Source organism: Bombina bombina, chromosome 4 (assembly GCF_027579735.1).
Source record: "Bombina bombina isolate aBomBom1 chromosome 4, aBomBom1.pri, whole genome shotgun sequence".
Lineage (NCBI taxonomy): Eukaryota > Metazoa > Chordata > Amphibia > Anura > Bombinatoridae > Bombina > Bombina bombina.
In genome coordinates this window covers 1048210661-1048238037 of record NC_069502.1, presented here as the reverse complement: position 1 = coordinate 1048238037, position 27377 = coordinate 1048210661, and the positions used below count along the sequence as shown (strand labels likewise).

At 42.0% G+C, this 27377-nt stretch overlaps 1 protein-coding gene across 1 annotated transcript in view; it reads right to left on the bottom strand.

The window, feature by feature from the left end:
* Positions 1-27377, bottom strand: part of GPCPD1 (glycerophosphocholine phosphodiesterase 1) — a 308210-nt gene that overhangs the window by 183258 nt on the left and 97575 nt on the right. The window contains 2 exon segments of the mRNA XM_053712184.1: positions 25680-25758; positions 25761-25811. Of these exon segments, the coding sequence (XP_053568159.1) occupies positions 25680-25758; positions 25761-25811 (130 nt within the window).

Here is a 27377-nt window from a genome sequence, read left to right as displayed (position 1 = left end):
GTTTTTAAGGTGAGCATTTATTCCCTACCAATCACGCAGTCTACTCCCATTCTCTATTTCTGAAATCTGTCGTTACAATGAGCCACTCCTGGCCTGCGGGAAGTACATTCCCTGAGACAGGTGGTCCTGAGACAACCACCAGAGAAGATAATGTCTGGTCTCCTGGTCCAGATGCAGTTTGAGGAGATAAATCTGCATAAACCCCATTCCACTGATTGAGCATGCATAGTTGCAGGTGGTCTGAGGTGTAGGCGGGCAAAAGGAACTATGTCTATTGCCGCTACCCATGAGTCCGATTACTCCATACACCTGAGCCACTGATGTGCCGAGGACTGGAAATGAAGAGCTCAGGCAAGTGGTTAAGAGTTTTGATTTTCTGACCTCCGTCAGAAATATTTTTATTTCTACGAATCTATCAGAGTCCCTAGAAAGGAAACTCTTGTAAGAGGGAAGAGAGAACTCTTTTCATGTTCACCCTTCCACCCGTGAGATCTCAGAAAAGACAACACGATGTCCGTGTTGTGAGACTTGGCTAGCTGGAAAGACGACGCTTCCCTGAATTAAGATGTCCTTCTAGATAAGGCGCCACTGCTATGCCCCTCGTGGTGTTAGAACCGCCAGAAAGTGACCCTAGCACCTTTGTGAAAATTCTTGGAGTCGTGGCCAACCGAAGGGAAGGGCCCACAAAACTGGTAATGCCTGTTTAGAAAGGCCGAATCGGAGAAATTGATGATGATCTTCTGTGAATAGGGATGTGTAGATATGCATCCCTTTAAGTCCACGGTAGTCATATATTGACCCTACCTGGATCCAGAGGTAGAATAGTCCGAATAGTTCTCCATCTTGAATGATGGAACTTTGAGGAACTCGTTTAGAATTTTGAGATCCTAAGATTGTCTGAAAGTTCCCTCTTTTTTGGAGAACCACAAACAGGTTTGAGTAGTAACCCCCAGCCCATGTTCCTCTTTTGGGATGCTGGGCGGATGACCCCCATGATATTTTAGGTCTTCTACACAGTGATTTGCAACCTTTTTTTGCTGCTGGCACACTTTTTTTACATTAAAAAAAAATCCTGCGGCACACCACCATCACAAATTTTAGAAAATCACACATTGTAGCCTAATACAGGATATATATTATATATATATATATACAGATATTATATATTAATATATATATATATTATACCATTTTATACATATATACACACACACAATACACACTGTGCTGTGCTTGTCATGCCATGCCTCCTACAAACTATACATGACATATTGACATTCATTCACAATCAATCATAATGATTGTCTGGAATGAATGTCAATGTCATGGTTGTAAATGAGTGCCTGATGAGCCTGTCACATATCTCCCAATATTTCAAAATTTGAAAGAGGGACAACCCCTTCACTGTTGTCAGTCTGCCGCAGGCACACCTGAGGATCTCTCACGGCACATAGTGCTGCCACGGTACACTGGTTGAAAAACACTGTTCTAAATCAACGTAAAGAACGCCCTCTCTCTTTGTCTGGTTTACATACAATCGAGAAATGTGAAATCTCCCCCTTGGAAGGGAGTCTTGAATTCCAGAAGATATCCCTGGGACACAATTTCTAAAGCCCAGGGATTGTGAACATCTACTTGCCCAAGCCTGATCGAAGAGAGAGAGTCTGCCCCCTACTAGATCCGGTCCCGGATAGGGGGCTACCCCCTTCATGCTGTCTTAGAGGCAGCTGCAGGCTTCATGGCTTGTTTTACCCTTGTTTCCAAGCCTGGTCTAGGTCTCCAGAACTGACTTGGATTGGGCAAAATTCCCCTCTCTGCTTTGTAGCAGAGGAAGCTGAAGCGGGACACTCTTGAAATTCCAAAAGAAACGAAAATTATTTTGTCTTGGTCCTCATCTTATTTGATCTATCCTGAACAAGGGTATGACCCTTTCCCTCCAGTGATGTCTGAAATAATCTCTTTCAGTTCAGGCCCGAATAGGTTTTTTCCATTGAAAGGGATGTTCAAAAGTCTAGACTTTAGATGACACATCAGCAGACCAGGACTTAAGCCATAACGCCCTGCGTGCTAAAATGGCAAAACCTGAATTCTTTGCTGCTAATTTAGCCAGTTGAAATGCGGGCATCTGTAATAAAAGAATTAGCCAACTTAAGGGCCTTAATTCTGTCCCATAATCTCCCTCTAATGGAGTCTCCATCTGAAGTGCCTCTTCTAGAGCCTCAAACCAGAAAGCAGCTTGCAGTAGTTACAGGAACAATGGACGCAATTGGTTGGAGAGAAAAAAACCCATGATGAACAAAATTTTTCTTCAGGAGGACCCTACTAATTTTTTTATCCATAGGATCTTTGAAAGTACAACTGTCCTCGATAGGTATAGTTGTACGCTTAGACAGAGTAGAATAGCTCCCTCCCACTTAGGAAACCGTCTGCCACGAGTCTTGCATAGTGTCAGATATGGGAAAAACATTTCTTCTTAAAAACAGGAGGGGAGATAACGGAATACCTGGTCTATCCACCATCCTTAGTAATAATATTCACAATCCTCTTAGGGACTGGAAAAACATCAGTGTAAAAGGAAGTATTTATCCCCATTTTTACACAATTTCTCTGGAACAACTATAGGGTCACAATCATCTAGTCTTCTAATACCTCCATGAGCAATAAGCGGAGGTGTTCAAGCTTTAAATTTAAAGGCCCCCGTCATATCAGAATCTGTCTGAGGAAGCGTCTTTCCTGAATCAGAAATTTCTCCCTCAGAAATCCCTCACCCCTACTTCAGAGCATTGTGAGGGCATATCAGATACGGCTACTTAAAGCGTCAGACGGCCTCGCATTTTTCCTAAACCCAGAACTGTCACGCATTTCCTTGTAAACCAGGCAGTTTAAATAAAACCTCTGTGAGGCTTGTATTCATAACTGTGGACAAATCTTGTAAAGTAAAATAATTTGACGCACTTAGAGGTACTTGGCGTCACTTGTGCGGGCGTTACTGGTTGTGACACTCTGGGGAGAGCTAGATGGCGAACCCTCATTTACTTCTGACTGAGAATCATCTATTGCCTCTATTTTTAAGAGCTAATATATGTTCTTTATAGTTTATAGACATATCAGTACAATTGGGACACATTCTAAGAGGGGGTTCCAAACGGTTCTTCCAAACATATTGAACAAAGGATTTTCCTTGGTGTCAGACATGTTAAACAGGCTAGTAATGTAACAAGCAAGCTTGGAAAACACTTATCAAAGTAAATAACACTTAGAATTAAAACGGTACTGTGCCTTTAAGAGAAAAAAAGCTGCACAAATTCTGTAAAACAGTGTAAAAAAGCAGTGAACTTAACAAAATTTCTACAGTACCATCATAAAGACTTCGTGACTTTGCACAGTTATGCAAATAAACAATTAACCCCTTAATGGCAAAACCGGATTGAAAAAATGTCAAAAGCGGTAAAAAAAAGACTTTCAGCACCTTGCCACAGCTCTGCTGTGGCTCCTACCTGCCCTTCAGAACGATTTGTGGGGGGAAAAAAACTTCTTTTACAGCCCTCAAACACAGCAGGAACCTCAGGAGAAGCAGTTAGATGTCTCTGAGGAAAAGAAACTGCGCAACTGAGGCATGAAAATAGGCCCCTCCCAACTCACTCGATGTTCAGACAAACACCAGAGTGTCTCTTAATTAACCATGTGGGTTAAAAAACCCAAAAACAAGCCACAATGACCACAGTGTCACCAGTAACTAATGAGCCCTTCAAGCAAGCTGAAATTCCTATCCAAGAGTCTGAATACAGCTTACCCTTCCCTCATGGGAATATTGCCAGCCTTTTCTAGAATTAACACAGTCTGTCTAGAAAAATATAGACTGAACCATACCTCATATGCAGCTTAGCATGCAAACCATTCCCCCAACTGAAGTTTTCCTGTACTCTTCAGCCCTTGTGAGAACAGCAGTGGATCTTAGTTACAAAGTGCTAAGATCATCATCCTCCTTGCAGAAATCTTCATCCCTTTTCTGCCAGAGAGTAAATAGTACACACCGGTACCATTTAAAATAAACTTGAGAAAATAAAAAACTAACATTTTTGTCACCACACTCCTCTTGCCCTTCCTAGCAGTTAAGCAGGCAGAGAGAATGACTAGGGGGGTGGAGCTAAGGGAGGAGCTATATAGACAGCTCTGCTGTGGGTGCTCTCTCTGCCACTTCCTGTAGGGAAGGAGAATATCCCACAAGTAAGGATGAATCCGTGGACTCGATACATCTTACAAGAGAAACATGTTTCCCCCGAGACAGATATTCCTGAAAAGCCACCATGGAAGAGAGTCTATATTTATCCTCTTAATTCCATGGAAATAGCAAAGGAATTGATGACCTAATTAGCAGCAACACATGTGGGTGGATTCGAACTCTTGACCCTTGGTTTCCCAGCTAGGTGTGCTAACCACTAAGCTATACCAGAGGGACTTTTTTTTTTTAAAGAACCAGGAGCTTTAGCTGACCACAAGCTCTCTAAATTTGAGTCACTGAAAGTGAGAAAAAATCAACTTCAGGAAGATCCCAACCTTCAGGATGTAAAATGGCTAAGCTATTTGCTGATAGCTGAGCAGAAAACATAATTTATGTAAGAACTTACCTGATAAATTCATTTCTTTCATATTGGCAAGAGTCCATGAGCTAGTGACATATGGGATATACAATCCTACCAGGAGGGGCAAAGTTTCCCAAACCTCAAAATGCCTATAAATACACCCCTCACCACACCCACAATTCAGTTTAACGAATAGCCAAGCAGTGGGGTGATAAAGAAAGGAGTAGAAAGCATCAACAAAGGAAATTTGGAAATAATTGTGCTTTATACAAAAAAATCATAACCACCATAAAAAGGGTGGGCCTCATGGACTCTTGCCAATATGAAAGAAATGAATTTATCAGGTAAGTTCTTACATAAATTATGTTTTCTTTCATGTAATTGGCAAGAATCCATGAGCTAGTGACATATGGGATATCAATACCCAAGATGTGGAGTCTTCCACTCAAGAGTCACTAGAGAGGGAGGGAATAAAATAAAAACAGCCATATACCGCTGAAAAAATTAATCCACATTTCATTTTTGAAAGAAAAAAACTTAAATCAAAAGCAGAAGAATCAAACTGAAACAGCTGCCTGAAGAACTTTTCTACCAAAAACTGCTTCCGAAGAAGCAAATACATAAAAACGGTAGAATTCAGTAAATGTATGCAAAGAGGACCAAGTCGCTGCTTTGCAAATCCAATCAACTGAAGCTTCATTCTTAAAAGCCCACGAAGTGGAGACTGAACTAGTAGAATGAGCTATAATTCTCGGAGGCGGGGCTTGACCCGACTCCAAATAAGCTTGAAGAATCAAAAGCTTTGACCAAGAGGCCAAGGAAATAGAGGCCTTCTGACCTTTCCTAGGACCAGAAAATATAACAAATAGACTAGAAGTCTTCCTGAAATCTTAAGTAGTTTCAACATAATATTTCAAAGTACTCACCACATCCAAAGAATGTAAGGATCTTTCCAAAGGATTCTTAGGATTAGGACACAAGGAAGGGACAACAATTTCTCTACTAATGTTGTTAGAATTCACAACCTTAAGGAAAAATTCAAATGAAGCCCGCAAAACCGCCTTATCCTGATGAAAAGTCAGAAAAGGAGATTCACAAGAAAGAGCAGATAGCTCAGAAACTCTTCTAGCAGAAGAGATAGCCAAAAGGAACAACACTTTCCAAGAAAGTAGTTTAATGTCAAATAATGCATAGGCTCAAATGGAGGCAGCCTGTAAAGACTTCAGAACCAAAATTAAGACTCCAAGGAGGAGAAATTGATTTAATGACAGGCTTAATATGAACTAAAGCCTGTACCAAAACAGTGTATATCAGGAAGTATAGCAATCTTTCTGTGAAATAAAACAAAAGAGCGGAGATTTGTCCTTTCAAGGAAACTTGCAGACAAACCCTTATCCCTAAACCATCCTGAAATAAAACTGTAAAAATTCTAGGAATTCTAAAAAGAAATGCAGGAGAATTCATGAGAAGAAACACCATGAAATGTAAGTCTTGCAAACTCAATATAAAATCTTCCTAGAGACTGATTTTCGAGCTTTGTAACATAGATCAATCACAGAGTCAGAGAAACTCTTATGACTTAGTACTAAGCATTCAATTTCATACCCTTCAAATGTTAATGATTTGAGATCCTGATGGAAAAATGGACCTTGAGATAGTAGGTCTGGCCGTAACGGAAGTGGCCCAAGGCGGGCAACTGGACATCCGAACCAGATCCGCATACCAAACCCTGTGTGGCCATGCTGGCACTACCAGCAACACAAATGATTGTTCCATGATAATTTTGGAAAAACACTCATGGAAGGAGAACTAAAGGCAGGAAGATATAAGCAGGATGATAATACCAAGGAAGTGTCAGCGCATCCACTGCTTCCGCTCACTGAAACATCCCCTGGACCTGGATAGGTATCTGGGAAGTTTTCTGTTTAGATGAGAGGCCATGAGATCTACCTCTGGAGGACCCCACATCTGAACAATCTGAGATAAAAAAACATCTGGATGGAGAAAACCACTCCCATGGATGTAAAGTCTAGCGGTTGAGATAATCCGCCTTCCCAATTGTCTACACCTGGGTCATTGCACCGCAGAGATTAGACAGGACCTGGATTCCCGCCCAAACAAGTATTCGAGATACTTTTTCTTCATGTTGGGGACCTGTGAGTCCCACCCTGATGATTGACATATGCCACTGTTGTGATAATGTCTGTCTGAAAACAAATTAATGGTTCTCTCTTTAACAGAGGCCAAAACTGAAGAGCTCTGAGAATTGCACGGAGTTCTAAAATATGTATTGGAAATCTCGCCTCCTTGAGATTTCCAAACCCCTTGTGCTGTCCAGAGATCCTCAACAGCTCCCCAACCTGAAAAAACTTGCATCTGTTGTGATCACAGTCCAGGTTGGCCAAAACAAAAGAAGCCCCTTGAACTAAATAATGGTGATCTACTCCACCATGTCAGAGAGTGTCGTACATGGGATTTAAGGATATTAAATTGAGATATCTTTGTATAATCCTGCCCATTGATTAGCATACAAAGCTGAAGAGGTCTCATGTGAAAATGAGCAAAGGGAATCGCGTCCGATGCTGCAGTCATGAGACCTAAAACTTCCATGCACATAGCCCACCTAAGGGAATGACTGAGACTGAAGGTGCCGGCAGGCTGCAACCTATTTTAAACGTCTCTTGTCTGTTAGAGACAGAGTATGGACACTGAATCTATCCTGGAAGCCTAAAAAGGTGTTCGTGTGTGAGATTCTGCAGTACATAAGATTGAGCTAGTACCAAAGATATCGTCCAAATAGAAAACACCGCAATACCCTGTTCTCTGATTACAGAGAGTAGGACACCCAGAACCTTTGAAAAGATTCTTGGAGCTGTTGCTAGGCAAATTGGCAGAGCAACAAATTGGTAATGCTTGTCTAGAAAAAGAGAATCTCAGAAAACTGACTATGTTCTCGGAATGAATCTGACGGTATGCAATCCTGCAAGTCAATTGTAAACATCCTAAATGTCCTTGCTGAACAAAAGGCAGAATAGTCCTTATAGTCACCATCTCTGAAAGTGTGGTACTCTATACTTAACGATTCAAAATTTTCAGATCCAGAACTGGTCTGAATAAATTTTCCTTCTTTGGGACAATGAATAGATTTGATAAAAACCCCAAACCTTGTTCAGAGAGGAACTGGCATGATTACCCCTGAAGACTCCAGGTCTGAAAACACAGTTCAGGTAAAGCCTGAGCTTTTACTGGATTTTACTGGGATACGTGATGAGAAAAAATCTTCACACAGGAGGTCTTACTCTGAATCCTATTCGATACCCTTGAGAGACAATGCTTTGAAACCATTGATTTAGAACAGATTTTATACAATATCCTTGAAAAACCTTAAAGTGCCCCCTACCAGCTGAGGCTGGAATGAGGGCTGCACCTTAATGCGGACATAGGGGCTGACTTTGGTTTCCTAAAAGCTTGGATTTATTCCCAATTTGAGGAAGGTTTCAATTGGGGGAGGATAGAGTTTTCATTCCCTATTCTGACAAAAGGAACGAAAACGGTTAGAAGCCTTAGATTTACCCTTAGGTTTTTTATTCTGAGGCAGAAAAACGCCTCTTTCCCTCAGTAACAGTTGAAATAATAGAATCCAACCTGAGAACGAAATAAATTATTACCTTGGAAGAAAGAGATAGTAATATAGATTTAGATGTACTTATCAGCATCAAGATTTAAGCCACAAAGCTCTTCTAGCTAATATAGCTAAAGACATGGATCTAACATCACAAATAAAATGATTAGCATGTTGCAGTAACCAAAATAATGCTAGATACGTCAGGAATCCAATTATTGTTGCGCTAAATTCTCCAACCAGAAAGTTGATGCAGCCGCACATCAGCCAAAAGAAATTGCAGGTCTGAGAAGATGACCTGAATATAAATAGGCCTTCCTTCAGATAAGATTCAAGCTTCCTATCTAAAGGATCCTTAAAGGAAGTACCTATCTACCATAGGAATAGTAGTACGTTTTAGCAAGAGTAAAAATTGCCTCCATCAATTTTGGGGATCTTTTCCCCAAAACTCTATAAATTTTGCTGGCAAAGGATACAATATTTTAAACCTTAAAAAAGGAATAAAAGAAGTACCCTGGCTTATTCCATTCCTTAGAATAATATCAGAATAGGGAAAAACTCCTGGAGAAACCACAGGAGGTTTAAAAACAGCATTTAAACGTTTATCTAGACTGAACGTCAAGAGGACTGATTACCTCCTATATCAAAGTAATTAACATCTTCTTAATAAAGAACTTATTATACTCAATTTTAAATAAAATAAGTAGATTTGTCAGTGTCAATGTCTGAGGAGGATCTTCTGAATCAGATAGATCCTCATCAGAAGAGGATAAATTATCATATTGTTGGTCATTTGAAATTTCATCACTAAATGAGAAGTTTTAAAAGACCCTATTACATTTATTTGAAGGTGGAAATGCAGACAAAGCCTTCAGCATAGAATCAGAAAACAAATTCTTTAAAAAATTTACAGGTATACTTATGCACATTAGAAGTTGAAGAAAACTGCAACTGGCAATGTTACTATTACTGATGGACACATTATCTGAATGTAAAGTTTATCAAAACAACTATTACAAACTGACATTCGGCAAACATATACTTTCTACAACTTTACAACAAATGCATTTAGCTTTTTGTAGAACGATGTCAAGCAGCAAAGTTCCTGCAGACGCTTCTGAGGCAGGGTCAAAGTGAGACATCTTGCAAAATGTAAGAGAAAAAAACCAAAATATAAAGCAAAATTATCTATTTCCTTATATGACAGTTTCTGGAATGGGAAAAAATGCAAATAGATAGCCCTCTGATAGAGAAAATAATCAAGAGGCAAACATCAATGGGGTATTGAAATAATGAAAAAGTTTGGGCGACAAAAAATGCCGCACAACTTAACTAAAACTTTTTTGGCGCAAAAAAATAACCGGAAATGCACACTTGCGTCACTAATGACGCAACCGGGTGAAAGGTCTCGGTGTCAAGTATGACGCCGGAAATGACGAACTTGTGTCATAGATGTACCCTTTTCGCGCCCAAAAAATTACGCAATAAGTTTAGCATTTTTCGCACCCGCGGGCCCTAATAACGCACGCAATTTGTAAGAAGTAGTCAATGAATAAAAGATTAAACCCCAGGTAAGAAATAAATTTCATTTTTAAAAGATGTTTATATTCCCCAAATATGACAGTCTGCAGAAGGAAATACATGAACCTGACTCATGGCAAATATAAGTACAATACATATATTCTAGAACTTTATATAAATGCATAAAGTGCCAAACCATAGCTGGGGTGCCTTAAGTAATAAAAAACATACTTACCAAAAGACACCCATTCACATATAGCAGATAGCCAAACCAGTACAGAAACAGTTATCAGTAGAGGTAATGGTAATTTGAGAGTATATCGTCGATCTGAAAAGGGAGGTAGGAGATGAATCTCTACGACCGATAACAGAGAACCCATGAAATAAACCCCCGTTAGGGAAATCATTGTATTCAATAAGTGATACTCCCTTCACGTCCCTCTGACATTCGCTGTACTATGAGAGGAATCGGGCTTCAACAATGCTGAGAAGCGCATATCAACGTAGAAAGCCGGATTCCTCATTTTAGACCCAGGAAGAGGCTTTGCAACGGGTGGAGGAAGCTGGTGCTGAAGTCAAGATTAAAAGGTAAGGTTTTTTTTCACAACAGGAGTGAAATGTAAATTTTTATGAATTAAAGTGCCCCTGTTTTTAATCAAATTTTTTAAAACCGGGCACTTTAGCATCAAAATTTACATTCACTTTAACATCTATATTATTCCATAATATTGTATATACAGTATGTATAGAAATACAGACATTAAAATAAACAGAGGGTAGGAAAACATTTCTCATCCAACAAGAAATTTATCTTATCAACAGGGCACCAGCAAATAATTCCCTGAGTAATAAATTAGGCTATTGCATATTGCTTCAACTATAACCTTTATACGATAAAATAAAGACATTAGCACCGGTATAAACATTGCAAATTTCTAGCAACGATTCTCAATGTCTCTAAGGCAAAAAGACCACCACCTATGGTTATATCACAAAGAAAAAGTGAATGCGATATATAAAACATCCGACATCAAGGGATACGGAACATACCAATAACTCCATGCCGGAGAAACAAGGCGGGATCCTCTTGCATATTAAAAAATAATACACAAACATCTCTTAAAAACATGGCTCTGTTCCGATAACTTGAAGGAGGCGTGGACAAAAACGGCGCGGAATGGAAGCTGGATTCATCTCCCTCATTTCGTCTACTAACTTAAAGGGACACTGAATCCAAATTTTTTCTTTCGTGATTCAGATAGAGCATGTAATTTTAAACAACTTTCTAATTTACTGCTATTATCAACCATGGAAAGCACTTGTTTATTGGTAGGTGAATTTACCCACCAATCAGCAAGAACAACACAGTGTGTTCACCAAAAATGGGCCGGCATCTAAACTTACATTCTTGTATTTCAAATAAAGATACCAAGAGAATGAAAATAATTTGATAATAGGAGTAAATTAGAAAGTTGCTTAAAATTGCATGCTCTATCTGAATCACGATAGAAAAAATGTGGGTTCAGTGTCCCTTTAAATAAAAAGGTCTTCCTTCCTGAGAAGTCTCACTTCCCTGCCGGATCAAGTTCCTGAAACAGTATATAGACATAATCTAGCAGTTTCCACCCGTATTTCTGAGAAACAAACACATCTTCGTGGACCCTTAAAAGGGCGCCATTCACGCTCTCCTAACATTCTGATACTTCTTAGACACTCATGTACTAAACGGAGCTGCTTAACTGACATGATAGCGCTAGTGGCACATAATTTACATTCTGTACAGAAACATAATAAAAATGCTCATAAATACTGAAATATTCGATCTGAACCCCAAAGACAGTTAACCCCTTCCTTCTATGAAGGAGGTTAACTCCCTAAGTCTCCAACACATGCAAGAATGTGCCTGCCAACTGCCTCAACAATCCAGAAAGGATTTTGTCCCATTAAAAAGCAGCGGGAGTTAACCCCTTTAGTGCCAGCCTTCTAGCCCTAGAAGAACAAAAAGGCACTTAACTTCATTCTAGCCGTCCGGCAGTCAGACGACTCACAAAGTATGAGAGGATGCCGCTCCTCACAGAGACCGGTGTAAAAAGAAAGACAGAGTAAGCTTACTCAGGCTGTCTATACCAAAACAGCAACATGTTAGGAAAACGCAGCAAAGCCCACTTTACAAGTTCCTAACTGCTTTAAAGCCACCACAGCCCTGCTGAAGAGACTAACGTGGAGTACAGCTAGACCCAAATTGTGATGGAAAGCCAGAGCAATCTTGCCCAGACTTCAAAATAAAAGTCTTGATAGAAGAATCTTAATCAGGACACCCAACTACTTTACCTCCTCCTTGCACTAGAGGCAAAGAGAATGACTGGGGGATTGTGGGTAGGGAAGAGTCGATATCAGCTTTGCAGTGGTGCCTCCTTTGCCTCCTCCTGCTGGCCAGGAGTGATATTCCCGAACAGTAATTAAGATGATTCGTGGACTCACTGTGTCATTAGAAAGAAAAAAAACATTATTATGTATATTAAAAAAAAAAACCTGCCTTCATACCCCCTTCCGAGGGTATTACCCTAGATTCTATATGGATAAAAGGAGTCACACTGTGACCCTGGATTCTTGCGTTTATATTATGAATTTATGTTTACCTGATAAATTACTTTCTCAACGAGTGTGTCCGGTCCAACGGCATTCATCCTTACTTGTGGGATATTCTCTTCCCCAACAGGAAATGGCAAAGAGCCCAGCAAGCTGGTCACATGATCCCTCCTAGGCTCCGGCCTACCCCAGTCATTCGACCGACGTTAAGGAGGAATATTTGCATAGGAGAAACCATATGGTACCGTGGTGACTGTTAGTTAAAGAAAATAATTATCAGACCTGATTAAAAAAACCCAGGGCGGGCCCGTGGACCGGTCACACCGTTGGAGAAAGTCATTTATCAGGTAAACATAAATTCTGTTTTCTCAACATAGGTGTGTCGGTCACGGCGTCATCCTTACTTGTGGGAACCAATACCAAAGCTTTAGGACCACGGAATGAAGGGACGGGAGCAAATCAGGTCACCTAAATGGAAGGCACCACGGTTTGCAAAACCTTTCTCCCAAAAATAGCCTCAGAAGAAGCAAAAAGTATCAAACTTTGTAAAATTTGGTAAAAGTGTGCAGTGAAGACCAAGTCGCTGCCCTACATATCTGATCAAAGAAGCCTCGTTATTGAAGGCCCATGTGGAAGCCAACAGCCCTAGTGGAATGAGCTGTGATTCCTTTCGGGAGGCTGCCGTACGGCCAGTCTCGTAAGCCAATCTGATGATGCTTTTAATCCAAAAAGAGAGAGAGGTAGAAGTTGCTTTTTGACCTCTCCTTTTACGGAATAAACAACAAACAAGGAAGATGTCTTGTCTAAAATCCTTTGTAGCATCTAAATAGAATTTTAGAGCGCGAACAACATCCAAATTGTGCAACAACGTTCCTTCTTTGAAACTGGTTTCGGACACAGAGAAGGTACGATAATCCTCCTGGTTAATGTTTTGTTTAGAAACAACTTTTGGAAGAAAACAGGTTTAGTACGTAAAACCACCTTATCTGCATGGAACACCAGATAAGGAGGAGAACACTGCAGAGCAGATAATTCTGAAACTCTTCCTAGCAGAAGAAATTGCAACTAAAAACAAAACTTTCCAAGATAATAACTTAATATCAACGGAATGTAAGGGTTCAAACGGAACCCCCTGAAGAACTGAAAGAACTAAATTGAGACTCCAAGGAGGGAGTCAAAGGTTTGTAACAGGCTTAATTCTAACCAGAGCCTGAACAAAGGCTTGAACATCTGGCACAGCTGCCAGCTTTTTGTGAAGTAACACAGACCAAGCAGAAATCTGTCCCCTTCAGGGAACTTGCAGATAATCCTTTTTCCAATCCTTCTTGAAGAAGGATAGAATCTTAGGAATCTTAACCTATATCCCAAGGGAATCCTTTAGATTCACACCAACAGATATATTTTTCCCAAATTTTGTGGTAAATCTTTCTTGTTACAGGCTTTCTGGCCTGAACAAGAGTATCGATAACAGAATCTGAGAACCACTCGCTCTCGATAAGATCAAGCGTTCAATCTCCAAGCAGTCAGCTGGAGTGAAACCAGGTTCGGATGTTCGAACGGACCCTGAACAAGAAGGTCTCGTCTCAAAGGCTGCTTCCAAGGTGGAGCCGATGACATATTCACCAGATCTGCATACCAAGTCCTGCGTGGCCACGCAGGAGCTATCAAGATCACCGACGCCCTCTCCTGATTGATCCTGGCTACCAAGCCTGGGGATGAGAGGAAACGGCGGGAACACATAAGCTAGTTTGAAGGTCCAAGGTGCTACAAGTGCATCCACTAGAGCCGCCTTGGGATCCCTGGATCTGGACCCGTAGCAAGGAACTTTGAAGTTCTGACGAGAGGCCATCAGATCCATGTCTGGAATGCCCCACAGCTGAGTGACTTGGGCAAAGATTTCCGGATGGAGTTCCCCCTCCCCCGGATGCAATGTCTGACGACTCAGAAAATCCGCTTCCCAATTTTCCACTCCTGGGATGTGGATAGCGGACAGGTGGCAGGAGTGAGACTCCGCCCCATAGAATGATTTTGGTCACTTCTTCCATCGCTAGGGAACTCCTTGTTCCCCCCTGATGGTTGATGTACGCAACAGTTGTCATGTTGTCTGATTGAAACCGTATGAACTTGGCCCTCGCTAGCTGAGGCCAAGCCTTGAGAGCATGAATATCGCTCTCAGTTCCAGAATATTTATCGGTAGAAGAGATTCTTCCCCGAGACCAAAGACCCTGAGCTTTCAGGGATCCCCAGACCGCGCCCAAGCCATCAGACTGGCGTCGGTCGTGACAATGACCCACTCTGGTCTGCGGAATGTCATCCCTTGTGACAGGTTGTCCAGGGACAGCCACCAACGGAGTGAGTCTCTGGTCCTCTGATTTACTTGTATCTTCGGAGACAAGTCTGTATAATCCCCATTCCACTGACTGAGCATGCACAGTTGTAATGGTCTTAGATGAATGCGCGCAAAAGGAACTATGTCCATTGCCGCTACCATCAACCCGATCACTTCCATGCACTGAGCTATGGAAGGAAGAGGAACGGAATGAAGTATCCGACAAGAGTCTAGAAGCTTTGTTTTTCTGGCCTCTGTCAGAAATATCCTCATTTCTAAGGAGTCTATTATTGTTCCCAAGAAGGGAACCCTTGTTGACGGAGATAGAGAACTCTTTTCCACGTTCACTTTCCATCCGTGAGATCTGAGAAAGGCCAGGACAATGTCCGTGTGAGCCTTTGCTTGAGGAAGGGACGACGCTTGAATCAGAATGTCGTCCAAGTAAGGTACTACAGCAATGCCCCTGGTCTTAGCACAGCTAGAAGGGACCCTAGTACCTTTGTGAAAATCCTTGGAGCAGTGGCTAATCCGAAGGAAGCGCCACGAACTGGTAATGCTTGTCCAGGATGCGAACCTTAGGAACCGATGATGTTCCTTGTGGATAGGAATATGTAGATACGCATCCTTTAAATCCACCGTGGTCATGAATTGACCTTCCTGGATGGAAGGAAGAATAGTTCGAATGGTTTCCATCTTGAACGATGGAACCTTGAGAAACTTGTTTAAGATCTTGAGATCTAAGATTGGTCTGAACGTTCCCTCTTTTTTGGGAACTATGAACAGATTGGAGTAGAACCCCATCCCTTGTTCTCTTAATGGAACAGGATGAATCACTCCCATTTTTAACAGGTCTTCTACACAATGTAAGAATGCCTGTCTTTTTATGTGGTCTGAAGACAACTGAGACCTGTGGAACCTCCCCCTTGGGGGAAGCCCCTTGAATTCCAGAAGATAACCTTGAGGAGACTATTTCTAGCGCCAAGGATCCAGAACATCTCTTGCCCAAGCCTGAGCGAAGAGAGAGAGTCTGCCCCCCACCAGATCCGGTCCGGATCGGGGGCCAACATTTCATGCTGTCTTGGTAGCAGTGGCAGGTTTCTTGGCCTGCTTTCCCTTGTTCCAGCCTTGCATTGGTCTCCAAGCTGGCTTGGCTTGAGAAGTATTACCCCCTCTTGCTTAGAGGACAGTAGCACTTTGGGCTGGTCCGTTTCTACGAAAGGGACGAAAATTAGGTTTATTTTTTGCCTTGAAAGGCCGATCCTGAGGAAGGGCGTGGCCCTTACCCCCAGTGATATCAGAGATAATCTCTTTCAAGTCAGGGCCAAACAGCGTTTTTCCCCTTGAAAGGAATGTTAAGTAGCTTGTTCTTGGAAGACGCATCAGCCGACCAAGATTTCAACCAAAGCGCTCTGCGCGCCACAATAGCAAACCCAGAATTCTTAGCCGCTAACCTAGCCAATTGCAAAGTGGCGTCTAGGGTAAAGAATTAGCCAATTTGAGAGCATTGATTCTGTCCATAATCTCCTCATAAGGAGGAGAATCACTATCGACCGCCTTTATCAGCTCATCGAACCAGAAACATGCGGCTGTAGCGACAGGGACCACGCATGAAAACAGAATTTATGTTTACCTGATAAATTTCTTTCTCCAACGGTGGTCCGGTCCACGGCGTCAATCCTTACTTGAGGGATATTCTCTTCCCCAACAGGAAATGGCAAATAGCCCAGCAAAGCTGGTCACATGATCCCTCCTAGGCTCCGCCTACCCCAGTCATTCGACCGACGTTAAGGAGGAATATTTGCATAGGAGAAACCATATTGTACCGAGGTGACTGTATTTAAAGAAAATAAATTATCAGACCTGATTAAAAAACCAGGGCGGGCCGTGGACCGGACACACCGTTGGAAGAAAGAAATTTATCAGGTAAACATAAATTCTGTTTTCTCCAACATAGGTGTGTCCGGTCCACGGCGGTCATCCTTACTTGTGGGAACCAATACCAAAGCTTTAGGACACGGATGAAGGGAGGGAGCCAAATCAGGTCACCTAATGGAAGGCACCACGGCTTGCAAAACCTTTCTCCCAAAAATAGCCTCAGAAGAAGCAAAAGTATCAAACTTGTAAAATTTGGTAAAAGTGTGCAGTGAAGACCAAGTCGCTGCCCTACATATCTGATCAACAGAAGCCTCGTTCTTGAAGGCCCATGTGGAAGCCACAGCCCTAGTGGAATGAGACTGTGATTCTTTCGGGAGGCTGCCGTCCGGCAGTCTCGTAAGCCAATCTGATGATGCTTTTAATCCAAAAAGAGAGAGAGGTGAAGTTGCTTTTTGACCTCTCCTTTTACCGGAATAAACAACAAACAAGGAAGATGTTTGTCTAAAATCCTTTGTAGCATCTAAATAGAATTTTAGAGCGCGAACAACATCCAAATTGTGCAACAAACGTTCCTTCTTTGAAAATTGTTTCGGACACAGAGAAGGTACGATAATCTCCTGGTTAATGTTTTTGTTAGAAAAAACTTTTGGAAGAAAACCAGGTTTAGTACGTAAAACCACCTTATCTGCATGGAACACCAGATAAGGAGGAGAACACTGCAGAGCAGATAATTCTGAAACTCTTCTAGCAGAAGAAATTGCAACTAAAAACAAAACTTTCCAAGATAATAACTTAATATCAACGGAATGTAAGGGTTCAAACGGAAACCCCCTGAAGAACTGAAAGAACTAAATTGAGACTCCAAGGAGGAGTCAAAGGTTTGTAAAACAGGCTTGATTCTAACCAGAGCCTGAACAAAGGCTTGAACATCTGGCACAGCTGCCAGCTTTTTGTGAAGTAACACCGACAGGCAGAAATCTGTCCCTTCAGGGAACTTGCAGATAATCCTTTTTCCAATCCTTCTTGAAGGAAGGATAGAATCCTAGGAATCTTAACCTTGTCCCAAGGGAATCCTTTAGATTCACACCAACAGATATATTTTTTCCCAAATTTTGTGGTAAATCTTTCTAGTTACAGGCTTTCTGGCCTGAACAAGAGTATCGATAACAGAATCTGAGAATCCTCGCTTCGATAAAATCAAGCGTTCAATCTCCAAGCAGTCAGCTGGAGTGAACCAGATTCGGATGTTCGAACGGACCTCTGAACAAGAAGGTCTCGTCTCAAAGGTAGCTTCCAAGGTGGAGCCGATGACATATTCACCAGATCTGCATTCCAAGTCCTGCGTGGCCACGCAGGAGCTATCAAGATCACCGACGCCCCTCTCCTGATTGATCCTGGGCTACCAGCCTGGGGATGAGAGGAAATGGTGGGAACACATAAGCTAGTTTGAAGGTCCAAGGTGCTACTAGTGCATCCACTAGAGCCGCCTTGGGATCCCTGGATCTGGCCCCGTAGCAAGGAACTTTGAAGTTCTGACGAGAGGCCATCAGATCCATGTCTGGAATGCCCCACAGGTGAGTGACTTGGGCAAAGATTTCCGGATGGAGTTCCCACTCCCCCGGATGCAATGTCTGACGACTCAGAAAATCCGCTTCCCAATTTTCCACTCCTGGGATGTGGATAGCAGACAGGTGGCAGGAGTGAGACTCCGCCCATAGAATGATTTTGGTCACTTCTTCCATCGCTAGGGAACTCCTTGTTCCCCCCTGATGGTTGATGTACGCAACAGTTGTCATGTTGTCTGATTGAAACCGTATGAACTTGGTCCTCGCTAGCTGAGGCCAAGCCTTGAGAGCATTGAATATCGCTCTCAGTCTCCAGAATATTTATCGGTAGAAGAGATTCTTCCCAGAGACCAAAGACCCTGAGCTTTCAGGGATCCCCAGACCGCGCCCCAGCCCCATCAGACTGGCGTCGGTCGTGACAATGACCCACTCTGGTCTGCGGAATGTCATCCCTTGTGACAGGTTGTCCAGGGACAGCACCAACGGAGTGAGTCTCTGGTCCTCTGATTTACTTGTATCTTCCGGAGACAAGTCTGTATAGTCCCCATTCCACTGACTGAGCATGCACAGTTGTATGGTCTTAGATGAATGCGCGCAAAAGGAACTATGTCCATTGCCGCTACCATCAACCCGATCACTTCCATGCACTGAGCTATGGAAGGAAGAGGAACGGAATGAAGTATCCGACAAGAGTCTAGAAGTTTTGTTTTTCTGGCCTCTGTCAGAAAAATCTCATTTCTAAGGAGTCTATAATTGTTCCCAAGAAGGGAACCCCTTGTTGACGGGGATAGAGAACTCTTTTCCCACGTTCACTTTCCATCCGTGAGATCTGAGAAGGCCACAGGACGATGTCAGTGTGAGCCTTTGCTTGAGGAAGGGACGACGCTTGAATCAGAATGTCGTCCAAGTAAGGTACTACCGCAACCGCCCCTTGGTCGTAGCACAGCTAGAAGGGACCCTAGTACCTTTGTGAAAATCCTTGGAGCAGTGGCTAATCCGAAAGGAAGCGCCACGAACTGGTAATGTTTGTCCAGGAATGCGAACCTAGGAACGATGATGTTCCTTGTGGATAGGAATATGTAGATAGCATCCTTTAAATCCACCGTGGTCATGAATTGACTTCCTGGATGGAAGGAAGAATAGTTCGAAATGGTTTCCATCTTGAAAGATGGAACCTTGAGAAACTTGTTTAGATCTTGAGATCTAAGATTGGTCTGAAACGTTCCCTCTTTTTTGGGAACTATGAACAGATTGGAGTAGAACCCCATCCCTTGTTCTCTTAATGGAACTGGATGAATCACTCCCATTTTTTAACAGGTCCTTCTACACAATGTAAGAACGCCTTGTCTTTTTATGTGGTCTGAAGACAACTGAGACCTGTGGAACCTCCCCCTTGGGGGAAGTCCCTTGAATTCCAGAAGATAACCCTTTGGGAGACTATTTCTAAGCGCCCAAGGATCCAGAACATCTCTTGCCCAAGCCTGAGCGAAGAGAGAGAGTCCTGCCCCCCACCAGATCCGGTCACGGATCGGGGGCCAACATTTCATGCTGTCTTGGTAGCAGTGGCAGGTTTCTTGGCCTGCTTTCCCTTGTTCCAGCCTTGCATTGGTCTCCAAGGCTGGCTTGGATTGAGAAGTATTACCCTCTTGCCTTAGAGGACGTAGCACTTTGGGCTGGTCCGTTTTTACGAAAGGGACGAAAATTAGGTCTATTTTTTGCCTTGAAAGGCCGATCCTGAGGAAGGGCGTGGCCCTTACCCCCAGTGATATCAGAGATAATCTCTTTCAAGTCAGGGCCAAACAGTGTGTTTCCCTTGAAAGGAATGTTTAGTAGCTGTTCTTGGAAGACGCATCAGCCGACCCAAGATTTCAACCAAAGCGCTCTGCGCGCCACAATAGCAAACCCAGACTTCTTAGCCCCCGCCTAACCTAGCCAATTGCAAAGTGGCGTCTAGGGTGAAAGAATTAGCCAATTTGAGAGCATTGATTCTGTCCATAATTCCTCATAAGGAGGAGAATCACTATCGAGCGTCTTTATCAGCTCATCGAACAGAAACATGCGGCCTGTAGCGGACAGGGACAATGCATGAAATTGGTTGTAGAAGGTAACCCTGCTGAAACAAACATCTTTTTAAGCAAACCTTCTAATTTTTTTATCCATAGGATCTTTGAAAGCACAACTATCCTCTATGGGTATAGTGTGCGTTTGTTTAAAGTGGAAACCAGCTCCCTCGACCTTGGGGACTGTCTGCCATAAGTCCTTTTCTGGGGTCGACCATAGGAAACAATTTTTTAAATATGGGGGGAGGGACGAAGAGGAATACAGGGCCTTCCCACTTCTTTATTAACAATGTCCGCCACCCGCTTGGGTAAGGAAAAGCTTCTGGGAGCCCCGGACCTCTAGGAACTTGTCATTTTACATTGTTTCTCTGGAGATGAACAACTTTTCACAATCATCCCAGAGGTGGATAATACCTCTTAGCAGAATGCGGAGATGTATCCCCAACTTAAATTTAAATGCAATCCCACATCAGGGTTGTTCAGGCCTGGTTTGAGAAATGTTCCCTGAATCAGTAATTTCTCCCCTCAGACCCAAAACCTCCCTGGCCCCATCAGAACTGGGTTAGGGGCCCTTCAGAGATATTAATATCAGCGGTCGTCATGCTCTTCAGTATCTAAAACAGAGCAGCCCACGCTACGCTGACAAAGGGTTCATTTTGGCTAAAATGTTTTTTGGACAGAATTATCCATTACAGCCGTTAATTGTTGCATAGTAAGGAGTATTGGCGCGCTAGATGTACTAGGGGCATCCTGAGTGGGCAAGACTCGTGTAGACGATGGAGGGAATGATGCATGTACCATGCTTACTCCCCCTCACTTGAGGAATCATCTTGGGCATCATTGTCATTATCACATAAATCACATTTATTTAAATGAATAGGAATTCGGGCTTCCCCCACATTCAGAACACAGTCTATCTGGTAGTTCAGACATGTTAAACAGGCATAAACTTGATAAACAAAGTACAAAAACGTTTTAAAATAAAAACCGTTACTGTCACTTTAAATTTTAAACTGAACACACTTTATTACTGCAATTGCGAAAAAACATGAAGGAATTGTTCAAATTCACCAAATTTTCACCACAGTGTCTTAAAGCCTTAAAAGTATTGCACACCAAATTTGGAAGCTTTAACCCTTAAAATAACAGGAACCGGAGCCGTTTAAACTTTAACCCCTTTACAGTCCCTGGTATCTGCTTTGCTGAGACCAACCAAGCCCAAAGGGGAATACGATACCAAATGACGCCTTCAGAAAGTCTTTTCTAAGTATCAGAGCTCCTCTCACATGCGACTGCATGCCATGCCTCTCAAAAACAAGTGCGCCACACCGGCGCGAAATGAGGCTCTGCTTAAGCTTTGGGAAAGCCCCTAAGGAATAAGGTGTCTAATACAGTGCCTGCCGATATTATTATATCAAAATACCCAGATAAAATGATTCCTCAAGGCTAAATATGTGTTAATAATGAATCGATTTAGCCCAGAAACAGTCTACAGTCTTAATAGCGCCCTTGTGAAGCCCTTATTTATGATCGTAATAAACAAGGCTTACCGGATCCCATAGGAAAATGACAGCTTCCAGCAATTACATCGTCTTGTTAGAATGTGTCATACCTCAAGCAGCAAGAGACTGCACACTGTTCCCCCAACTGAAGTTAATTGCTCTCAAACAGTCCTGTGTGGAACAGCCATGGATTTTAGTTACGGTTGCCTAAAATCATTTTCCTCATACAAACAGAAATCTTCATCTCTTTTCTGTTTCTGAGTAAATAGTACATACCAGCACTATTTCCAAATAACAACTCTTGATTGAATAATAAAACTACAGTTAAACACTAAAAAACTCTAAGCCATCTCCGTGGAGATGTTGCCTGTACAACGGCAAAGAGAATGACTGGGGTAGGCGGAAGCCTAGGAGGGATCATGTGACCAGCTTTGCTGGGTCTTTGCCATTTCCTGTTGGGGAAGAGAATATCCCACAAGTAAGGATGACGCCGTGGACGGACACACCTATGTTGGAGAAATTGGTCTGTAGAAGGTAACCCTGCTGAACAAACATCTTTTTAAGCAAACCTCTCTAATTTTTTATCATAGGATCTTTGAAAGCACAAACTATCCTCTTATGGGTATAGTGGTGCGTTTGTTTAAAGTGGAAACCGCTCCCTCGACCTTGGGGACTGTCTGCCATAAGTCCTTTCTGGGGTCGACCATAGGAAACAATTTTTTAAATATGGGGGAGGGACGAAAGGAATACCGGGCCTTTCCCATTCTTTATTAAACAATGTCCGCCACCCGCTTGGGTATAGGAAAAGCTTCTGGGAGCCCCGGCACCTCTAGGACTTGTCCATTTTACATAGTTTCTCTGGGATGACCAACTTGTCACAATCATCCAGAGTGGATAATACCTCCTTAAGCAGAATGCGGAGATGTTCCAACTTAAATTTAAATGTAATCACATCAGGTTCAGCTTGTTGAGAAATGTTCCCTGAATCAGTAATTTCTCCCTCAGACAAAACCTCCCTGGCCCCATCAGACTGGGTTAGGGGCCCCTTCAGAAACATTATTATCAGCGTCGTCATGCTCTTCAGTATCTAAAACAGAGCAGTCGCGCTTACGCTGATAAGTGTTCATTTTGGCTAAAATGTTTTTGACAGAATTATCCATTACAGCCGTTAATTGTTGCATAGTAAGGAGTATTGGCGCGCTAGATGTACTAGGGGCCTCCTGAGTGGGCAAGACTCGTGTAGACGAAGGAGGGAATGATGCAGTACCATGCTTACTCCCCTCACTTGAGGAATCATCTTTGGGCATCATTGTCATTGTCAATAAATCACATTTATTTAAATGAATAGGAATTCTGGCTTCCCCACATTCAGAACACAGTCTATCTGGTAGTTCAGACATGTTAAACAGGCATAAACTTGATAACAAAGTACAAAAAACGTTTTAAAATAAAACCGTTACTGTCACTTTAAATTTTAAACTGAACACACTTTATTACTGCAATTGCGAAAAACATGAAGGAATTGTTTCAAAATTCACCAAATTTTCACCACAGTGTCTTAAAGCCTTAAAAGTATTGCACACCAAATTTGGAAGCTTTAACCCATAAAATAACGGACCGGAGCCGTTTTGAACTTTAACCCCTTTACAGTCCCTGGTATCTGCTTTGCTGAGACCCCAACCAAGCCCAAAGGGGAATACGATACCAAATGACGCCTTCAGAAAGTCTTTTCTAAGTATCAGAGCTCCTCTCACATGCGACTGCATGCCATGCCTCTCAAAACAAGTGCGCAACACCGGCGCGAAAATGAGGCTCTGCCTATGCTTTGGGAAAGCCCCTAAAGAATAAGGTGTCTAAAACAGTGCCTGCCGATATTATTATATCAAAATACCCAAATAAAATGATTCCTCAAGGCTAAATATGTGTTAATAATGAATCGATTTAGCCCAGAAAAGTCTACAGTCTTAATAAGCCCCTTGTGAAGCCCTTATTTACGATCGTAATAATCCATGGCTTACCGGATCCCATAGGGAAAATGACAGCTTCCAGCATTACATCGTCTTGTTAGAATGTGTCATACCTCAAGCAGCAAGAGACTGCTCACTGTTCCCCCAACTGAAGTTAATTGCTCTCAACAGTCCTGTGTGGAACAGCCATGGATTTTAGTGACGGTTGCTAAAATCATTTTCCTCATACAAACAGAAATCTTCATCTCTTTTCTGTTTCTGAGTAAATAGTACATACCAGCACTATTTCAAATAACAAACTCTTGATTGAATAATAAAAACTACAGTTAAACACTAAAAACTCTAAGCCATCTCCGTGGAGATGTTGCCCTGTACAACGGCAAAGAGAATGACTGGGGTAGGCGGAGCCTAGGAGGGATCATGTGACCAGCTTTGCTGGGCTCTTTGCCAATTTCCTGTTGGGGAAGAGAATATCCCACAAGTAAGGATGACGCCGTGGACCCGGACACACCTATGTTGGAGAAATATATATATATATATATATATATATATATATATATATATATAATGAAATGATCTTACCAGAATCAACATCGTGGAACAGGAAAACGGTCCTTGAAGTGTGACAGGTTAGTAGACATGGACTTGAGAGAATAAAAGCAGGCAGCGAAACTCAGCAAAACTGATTGCTTAAGGAGCTGTTAATATGAGTCGGGATGGTTTCGCAGGAGAACTCCCCCTGCATCTCCAGACTCTAACTTTCCCCCATGCTCTCACTGAGAGGCTGACAGGACTACTTAAAACTCCAGTCCCATTGCGAAGAGTACTACCCTCCATAAGACTACTCCGAATCTTCCGACACTTCTCTGCCAACCTCCTGTGATGAAAGGCAAAGAAAGACTGGGGGATGAGGGAAGTGGGGGAGGTATTTAAGCCTTTGGCTGGGGTGTCTTTGCCTCCTCCTGGTGGCCAGGTTCTTATTTCCCACATGTGATGAATGAAGCAGTGGACTCTCATCCCCTTTAGATGGAAAACAGTGATTTATAACAAACTACGACTCATCTGTTTGATGTGAGAGAAAGAAAAAACGGAAAGTCTAGACTGCAAGAGGGGTTAATCGGAGCTAGGACCTTAAAAAAAACATCATGGAGGACATGCAGTATAAATGTATTGTGCCAACAACGCTTTCCGTGTTGCTATAGCAACCACTGAGCTCTGCATCGACATGGAGGGGCGGCACAGTGTTTTCAGTGACAGCTAACTTAACTGCTTGCGCGTCTTTAGGCGAAGGGGATGAAGTTGCAGATTCACTGATGTGCGCACGCTCAGAAATACAGGTCGGTTGTGCGACTCAGTGAATTATTGGGGCTGCACAACTTACATTTTTGTAGGGAATGGAATTTAGACATTTTTATAATTAAAATATATCTAAATACCTAAAAAATATTTAACAGAAGTATATTGATAATAAAAATTATTTTAGATATACAGTGGAATTTTGTAAGATGGAAAACTACTAAATGTCCCTTTAAGTTGGGTTTCCTGAAAAACCTCTCTTAAAGGATTACTTTCTGTTATAATTTTTAAGCTAAACAACTAACATATTAAAGTTAATAAACATTAATTAAAACCTACTGACCTATATTTTCTCCAAAAGGAAGTTTTATAACGTTATAAAAGTTATATCTTTTATTCCCCGATGATGTCACGTTATCCTGCCCACTATTTTCAGCACTGCGTGTTCAAAATACTTAAACCAATGAAATTGTGTTTAAAGCGCCATTTTGAAACCTAGGTATTGTAAACGGATTGGTAGAGAGCAAAGGATACCCACGGAGTGGGTTTGGAAAACAATCACATTTGCAGACAAGATTTCTGATATACGGTAGAGATATGTTAATGAAATGCTATTGATAAAAAAGCGTATTTGGGGTAGTTAGTTAGTAACAGGCATAGAAAATATTTACTTACAGTGGCCCTTTAAACTTCTATTGGACTTGCTTTGTTGCACTTTATTGAATGACTTACTCTTACATGAAAATTCAGATATAACACTTCCAACTCACTTTGCAGTTGTTGTTGAGTTTCCAGCACCTCTATGTCCAACATCAAGTGGTGTTCTTGGCTTCCAGTATTTTGAAAAGAGTTCTTCATGTTACAAGAAAAACCCAGTATTGGCTTGATAAGTATGAAATCAACTGTAGAGAAATATCAAAATATAAATTATAAAAAAAAAAAATGCTTAAAATGTGCAAAAAGTACCTTAAAATAGTTTAAACAACTATACATTGTCAAAAAGCACAATATTAACAAGATCAACAACGTAATACATATTAATCAAAACAGAAAACCAAGTAGTAGAGGCTTATTCTATTTAAAATCAACTCTGATTCTTGCATTTACATTGCTAAACTTTGGATGAAAACTTGGAATTAGCTTTATGACAAGATTCTTTAAATCCACTCCCTCAAGAACCTATAGCAGGATACTTAGGATGTCTGCATTATAGCATTGGGTAATATAAACAGACTGCACGATAGTGATTCTCTTTCAATGTAATTCCAAAAGTATAACCTGATATTGAACCACAAGGACTGGAAGTAAAAAGCTATCTGGGCTCTAAAGATGCAGCCCATTTGCGCAATACATATAAGAAACAGAATTTATGTTTACCTGATAAATTACTTTCTCCAACGGTGTGTCCGGTCCACGGCGTCATCCTTACTTGTGGGATATTCTCTTCCCCAACAGGAAATGGCCAAAGAGCCCAGCAAAGCTGGTCACATGATCCCTCTAGGCTCCGCCTTCCCCAGTCATTCGACCGACTTAAAGGAGGATTTTTTGCATAGTATAAATCATATGATCCCGTGGTGACTGTAGTTAAAGAAAATAAATTACTCAGACCTGATTAAAAACCCGGGCGGGCCGTGGACCGGACACACCGTTGGAGAAAGTAATTTATCAGGTAAACATAAATTCTGTTTTCTCCAACATAGGTGTGTCCGGTCCACGGCGTCATCCTTACTTGTGGGAACCAATACCAAAGCTTTAGGACACGGATGATGGGAGGGAGCAAATCAGGTCACCTAGATGGAAGGCACCACGGCTTGCAAAACCTTTCTCCCAAAAATAGCCTCAGAAGAAGCAAAAGTATCAAATTTGTAAATTTAGTAAAAGTGTGCAGTGAAGACCAAGTCGCTGCCTTACATATCTGATCAACAGAAGCCTCGTTCTTGAAGGCCCATGTGGAAGCCACGGCCCTAGTGGAATGAGCTGTGATTCTTTCAGGAGGCTGCCGTCCGGCAGTCTCATAAGCCAATCTGATGATGCTTTTAAGCCAAAAAAGAGAGAGAGGTAGAAGTTGCTTTTTGACCTCTCCTTTTACCAGAATAAACAACAAACAAGGAAGATGTTTGTCTGAAATCCTTTGTAGCCTCTAAATAGAATTTTAGAGCACGAAACTACATCCAAATTGTGCAACAAACGTTCCTTCTTTGAAACTGGATTCGGACACCAAAGAAGGCACGACTATCTCCTGGTTAATGTTTTTGTTAGAAACAACTTTCGGAAGAAAACCAGGTTTAGTACGCAAAACCACCTTATCAGCATGGAACACCAGATAAGGAGGAGAACACTGCAGAGCAGATAACTCTGAAACTCTTCTAGCAGAAGAAATTGCAACCAAAAACAAAACTTTCCAAGATAATAACTTGATATCAACGGAATGTAGGGGTTCAAACGGAACCCCCTGAAGAACTGAAAGA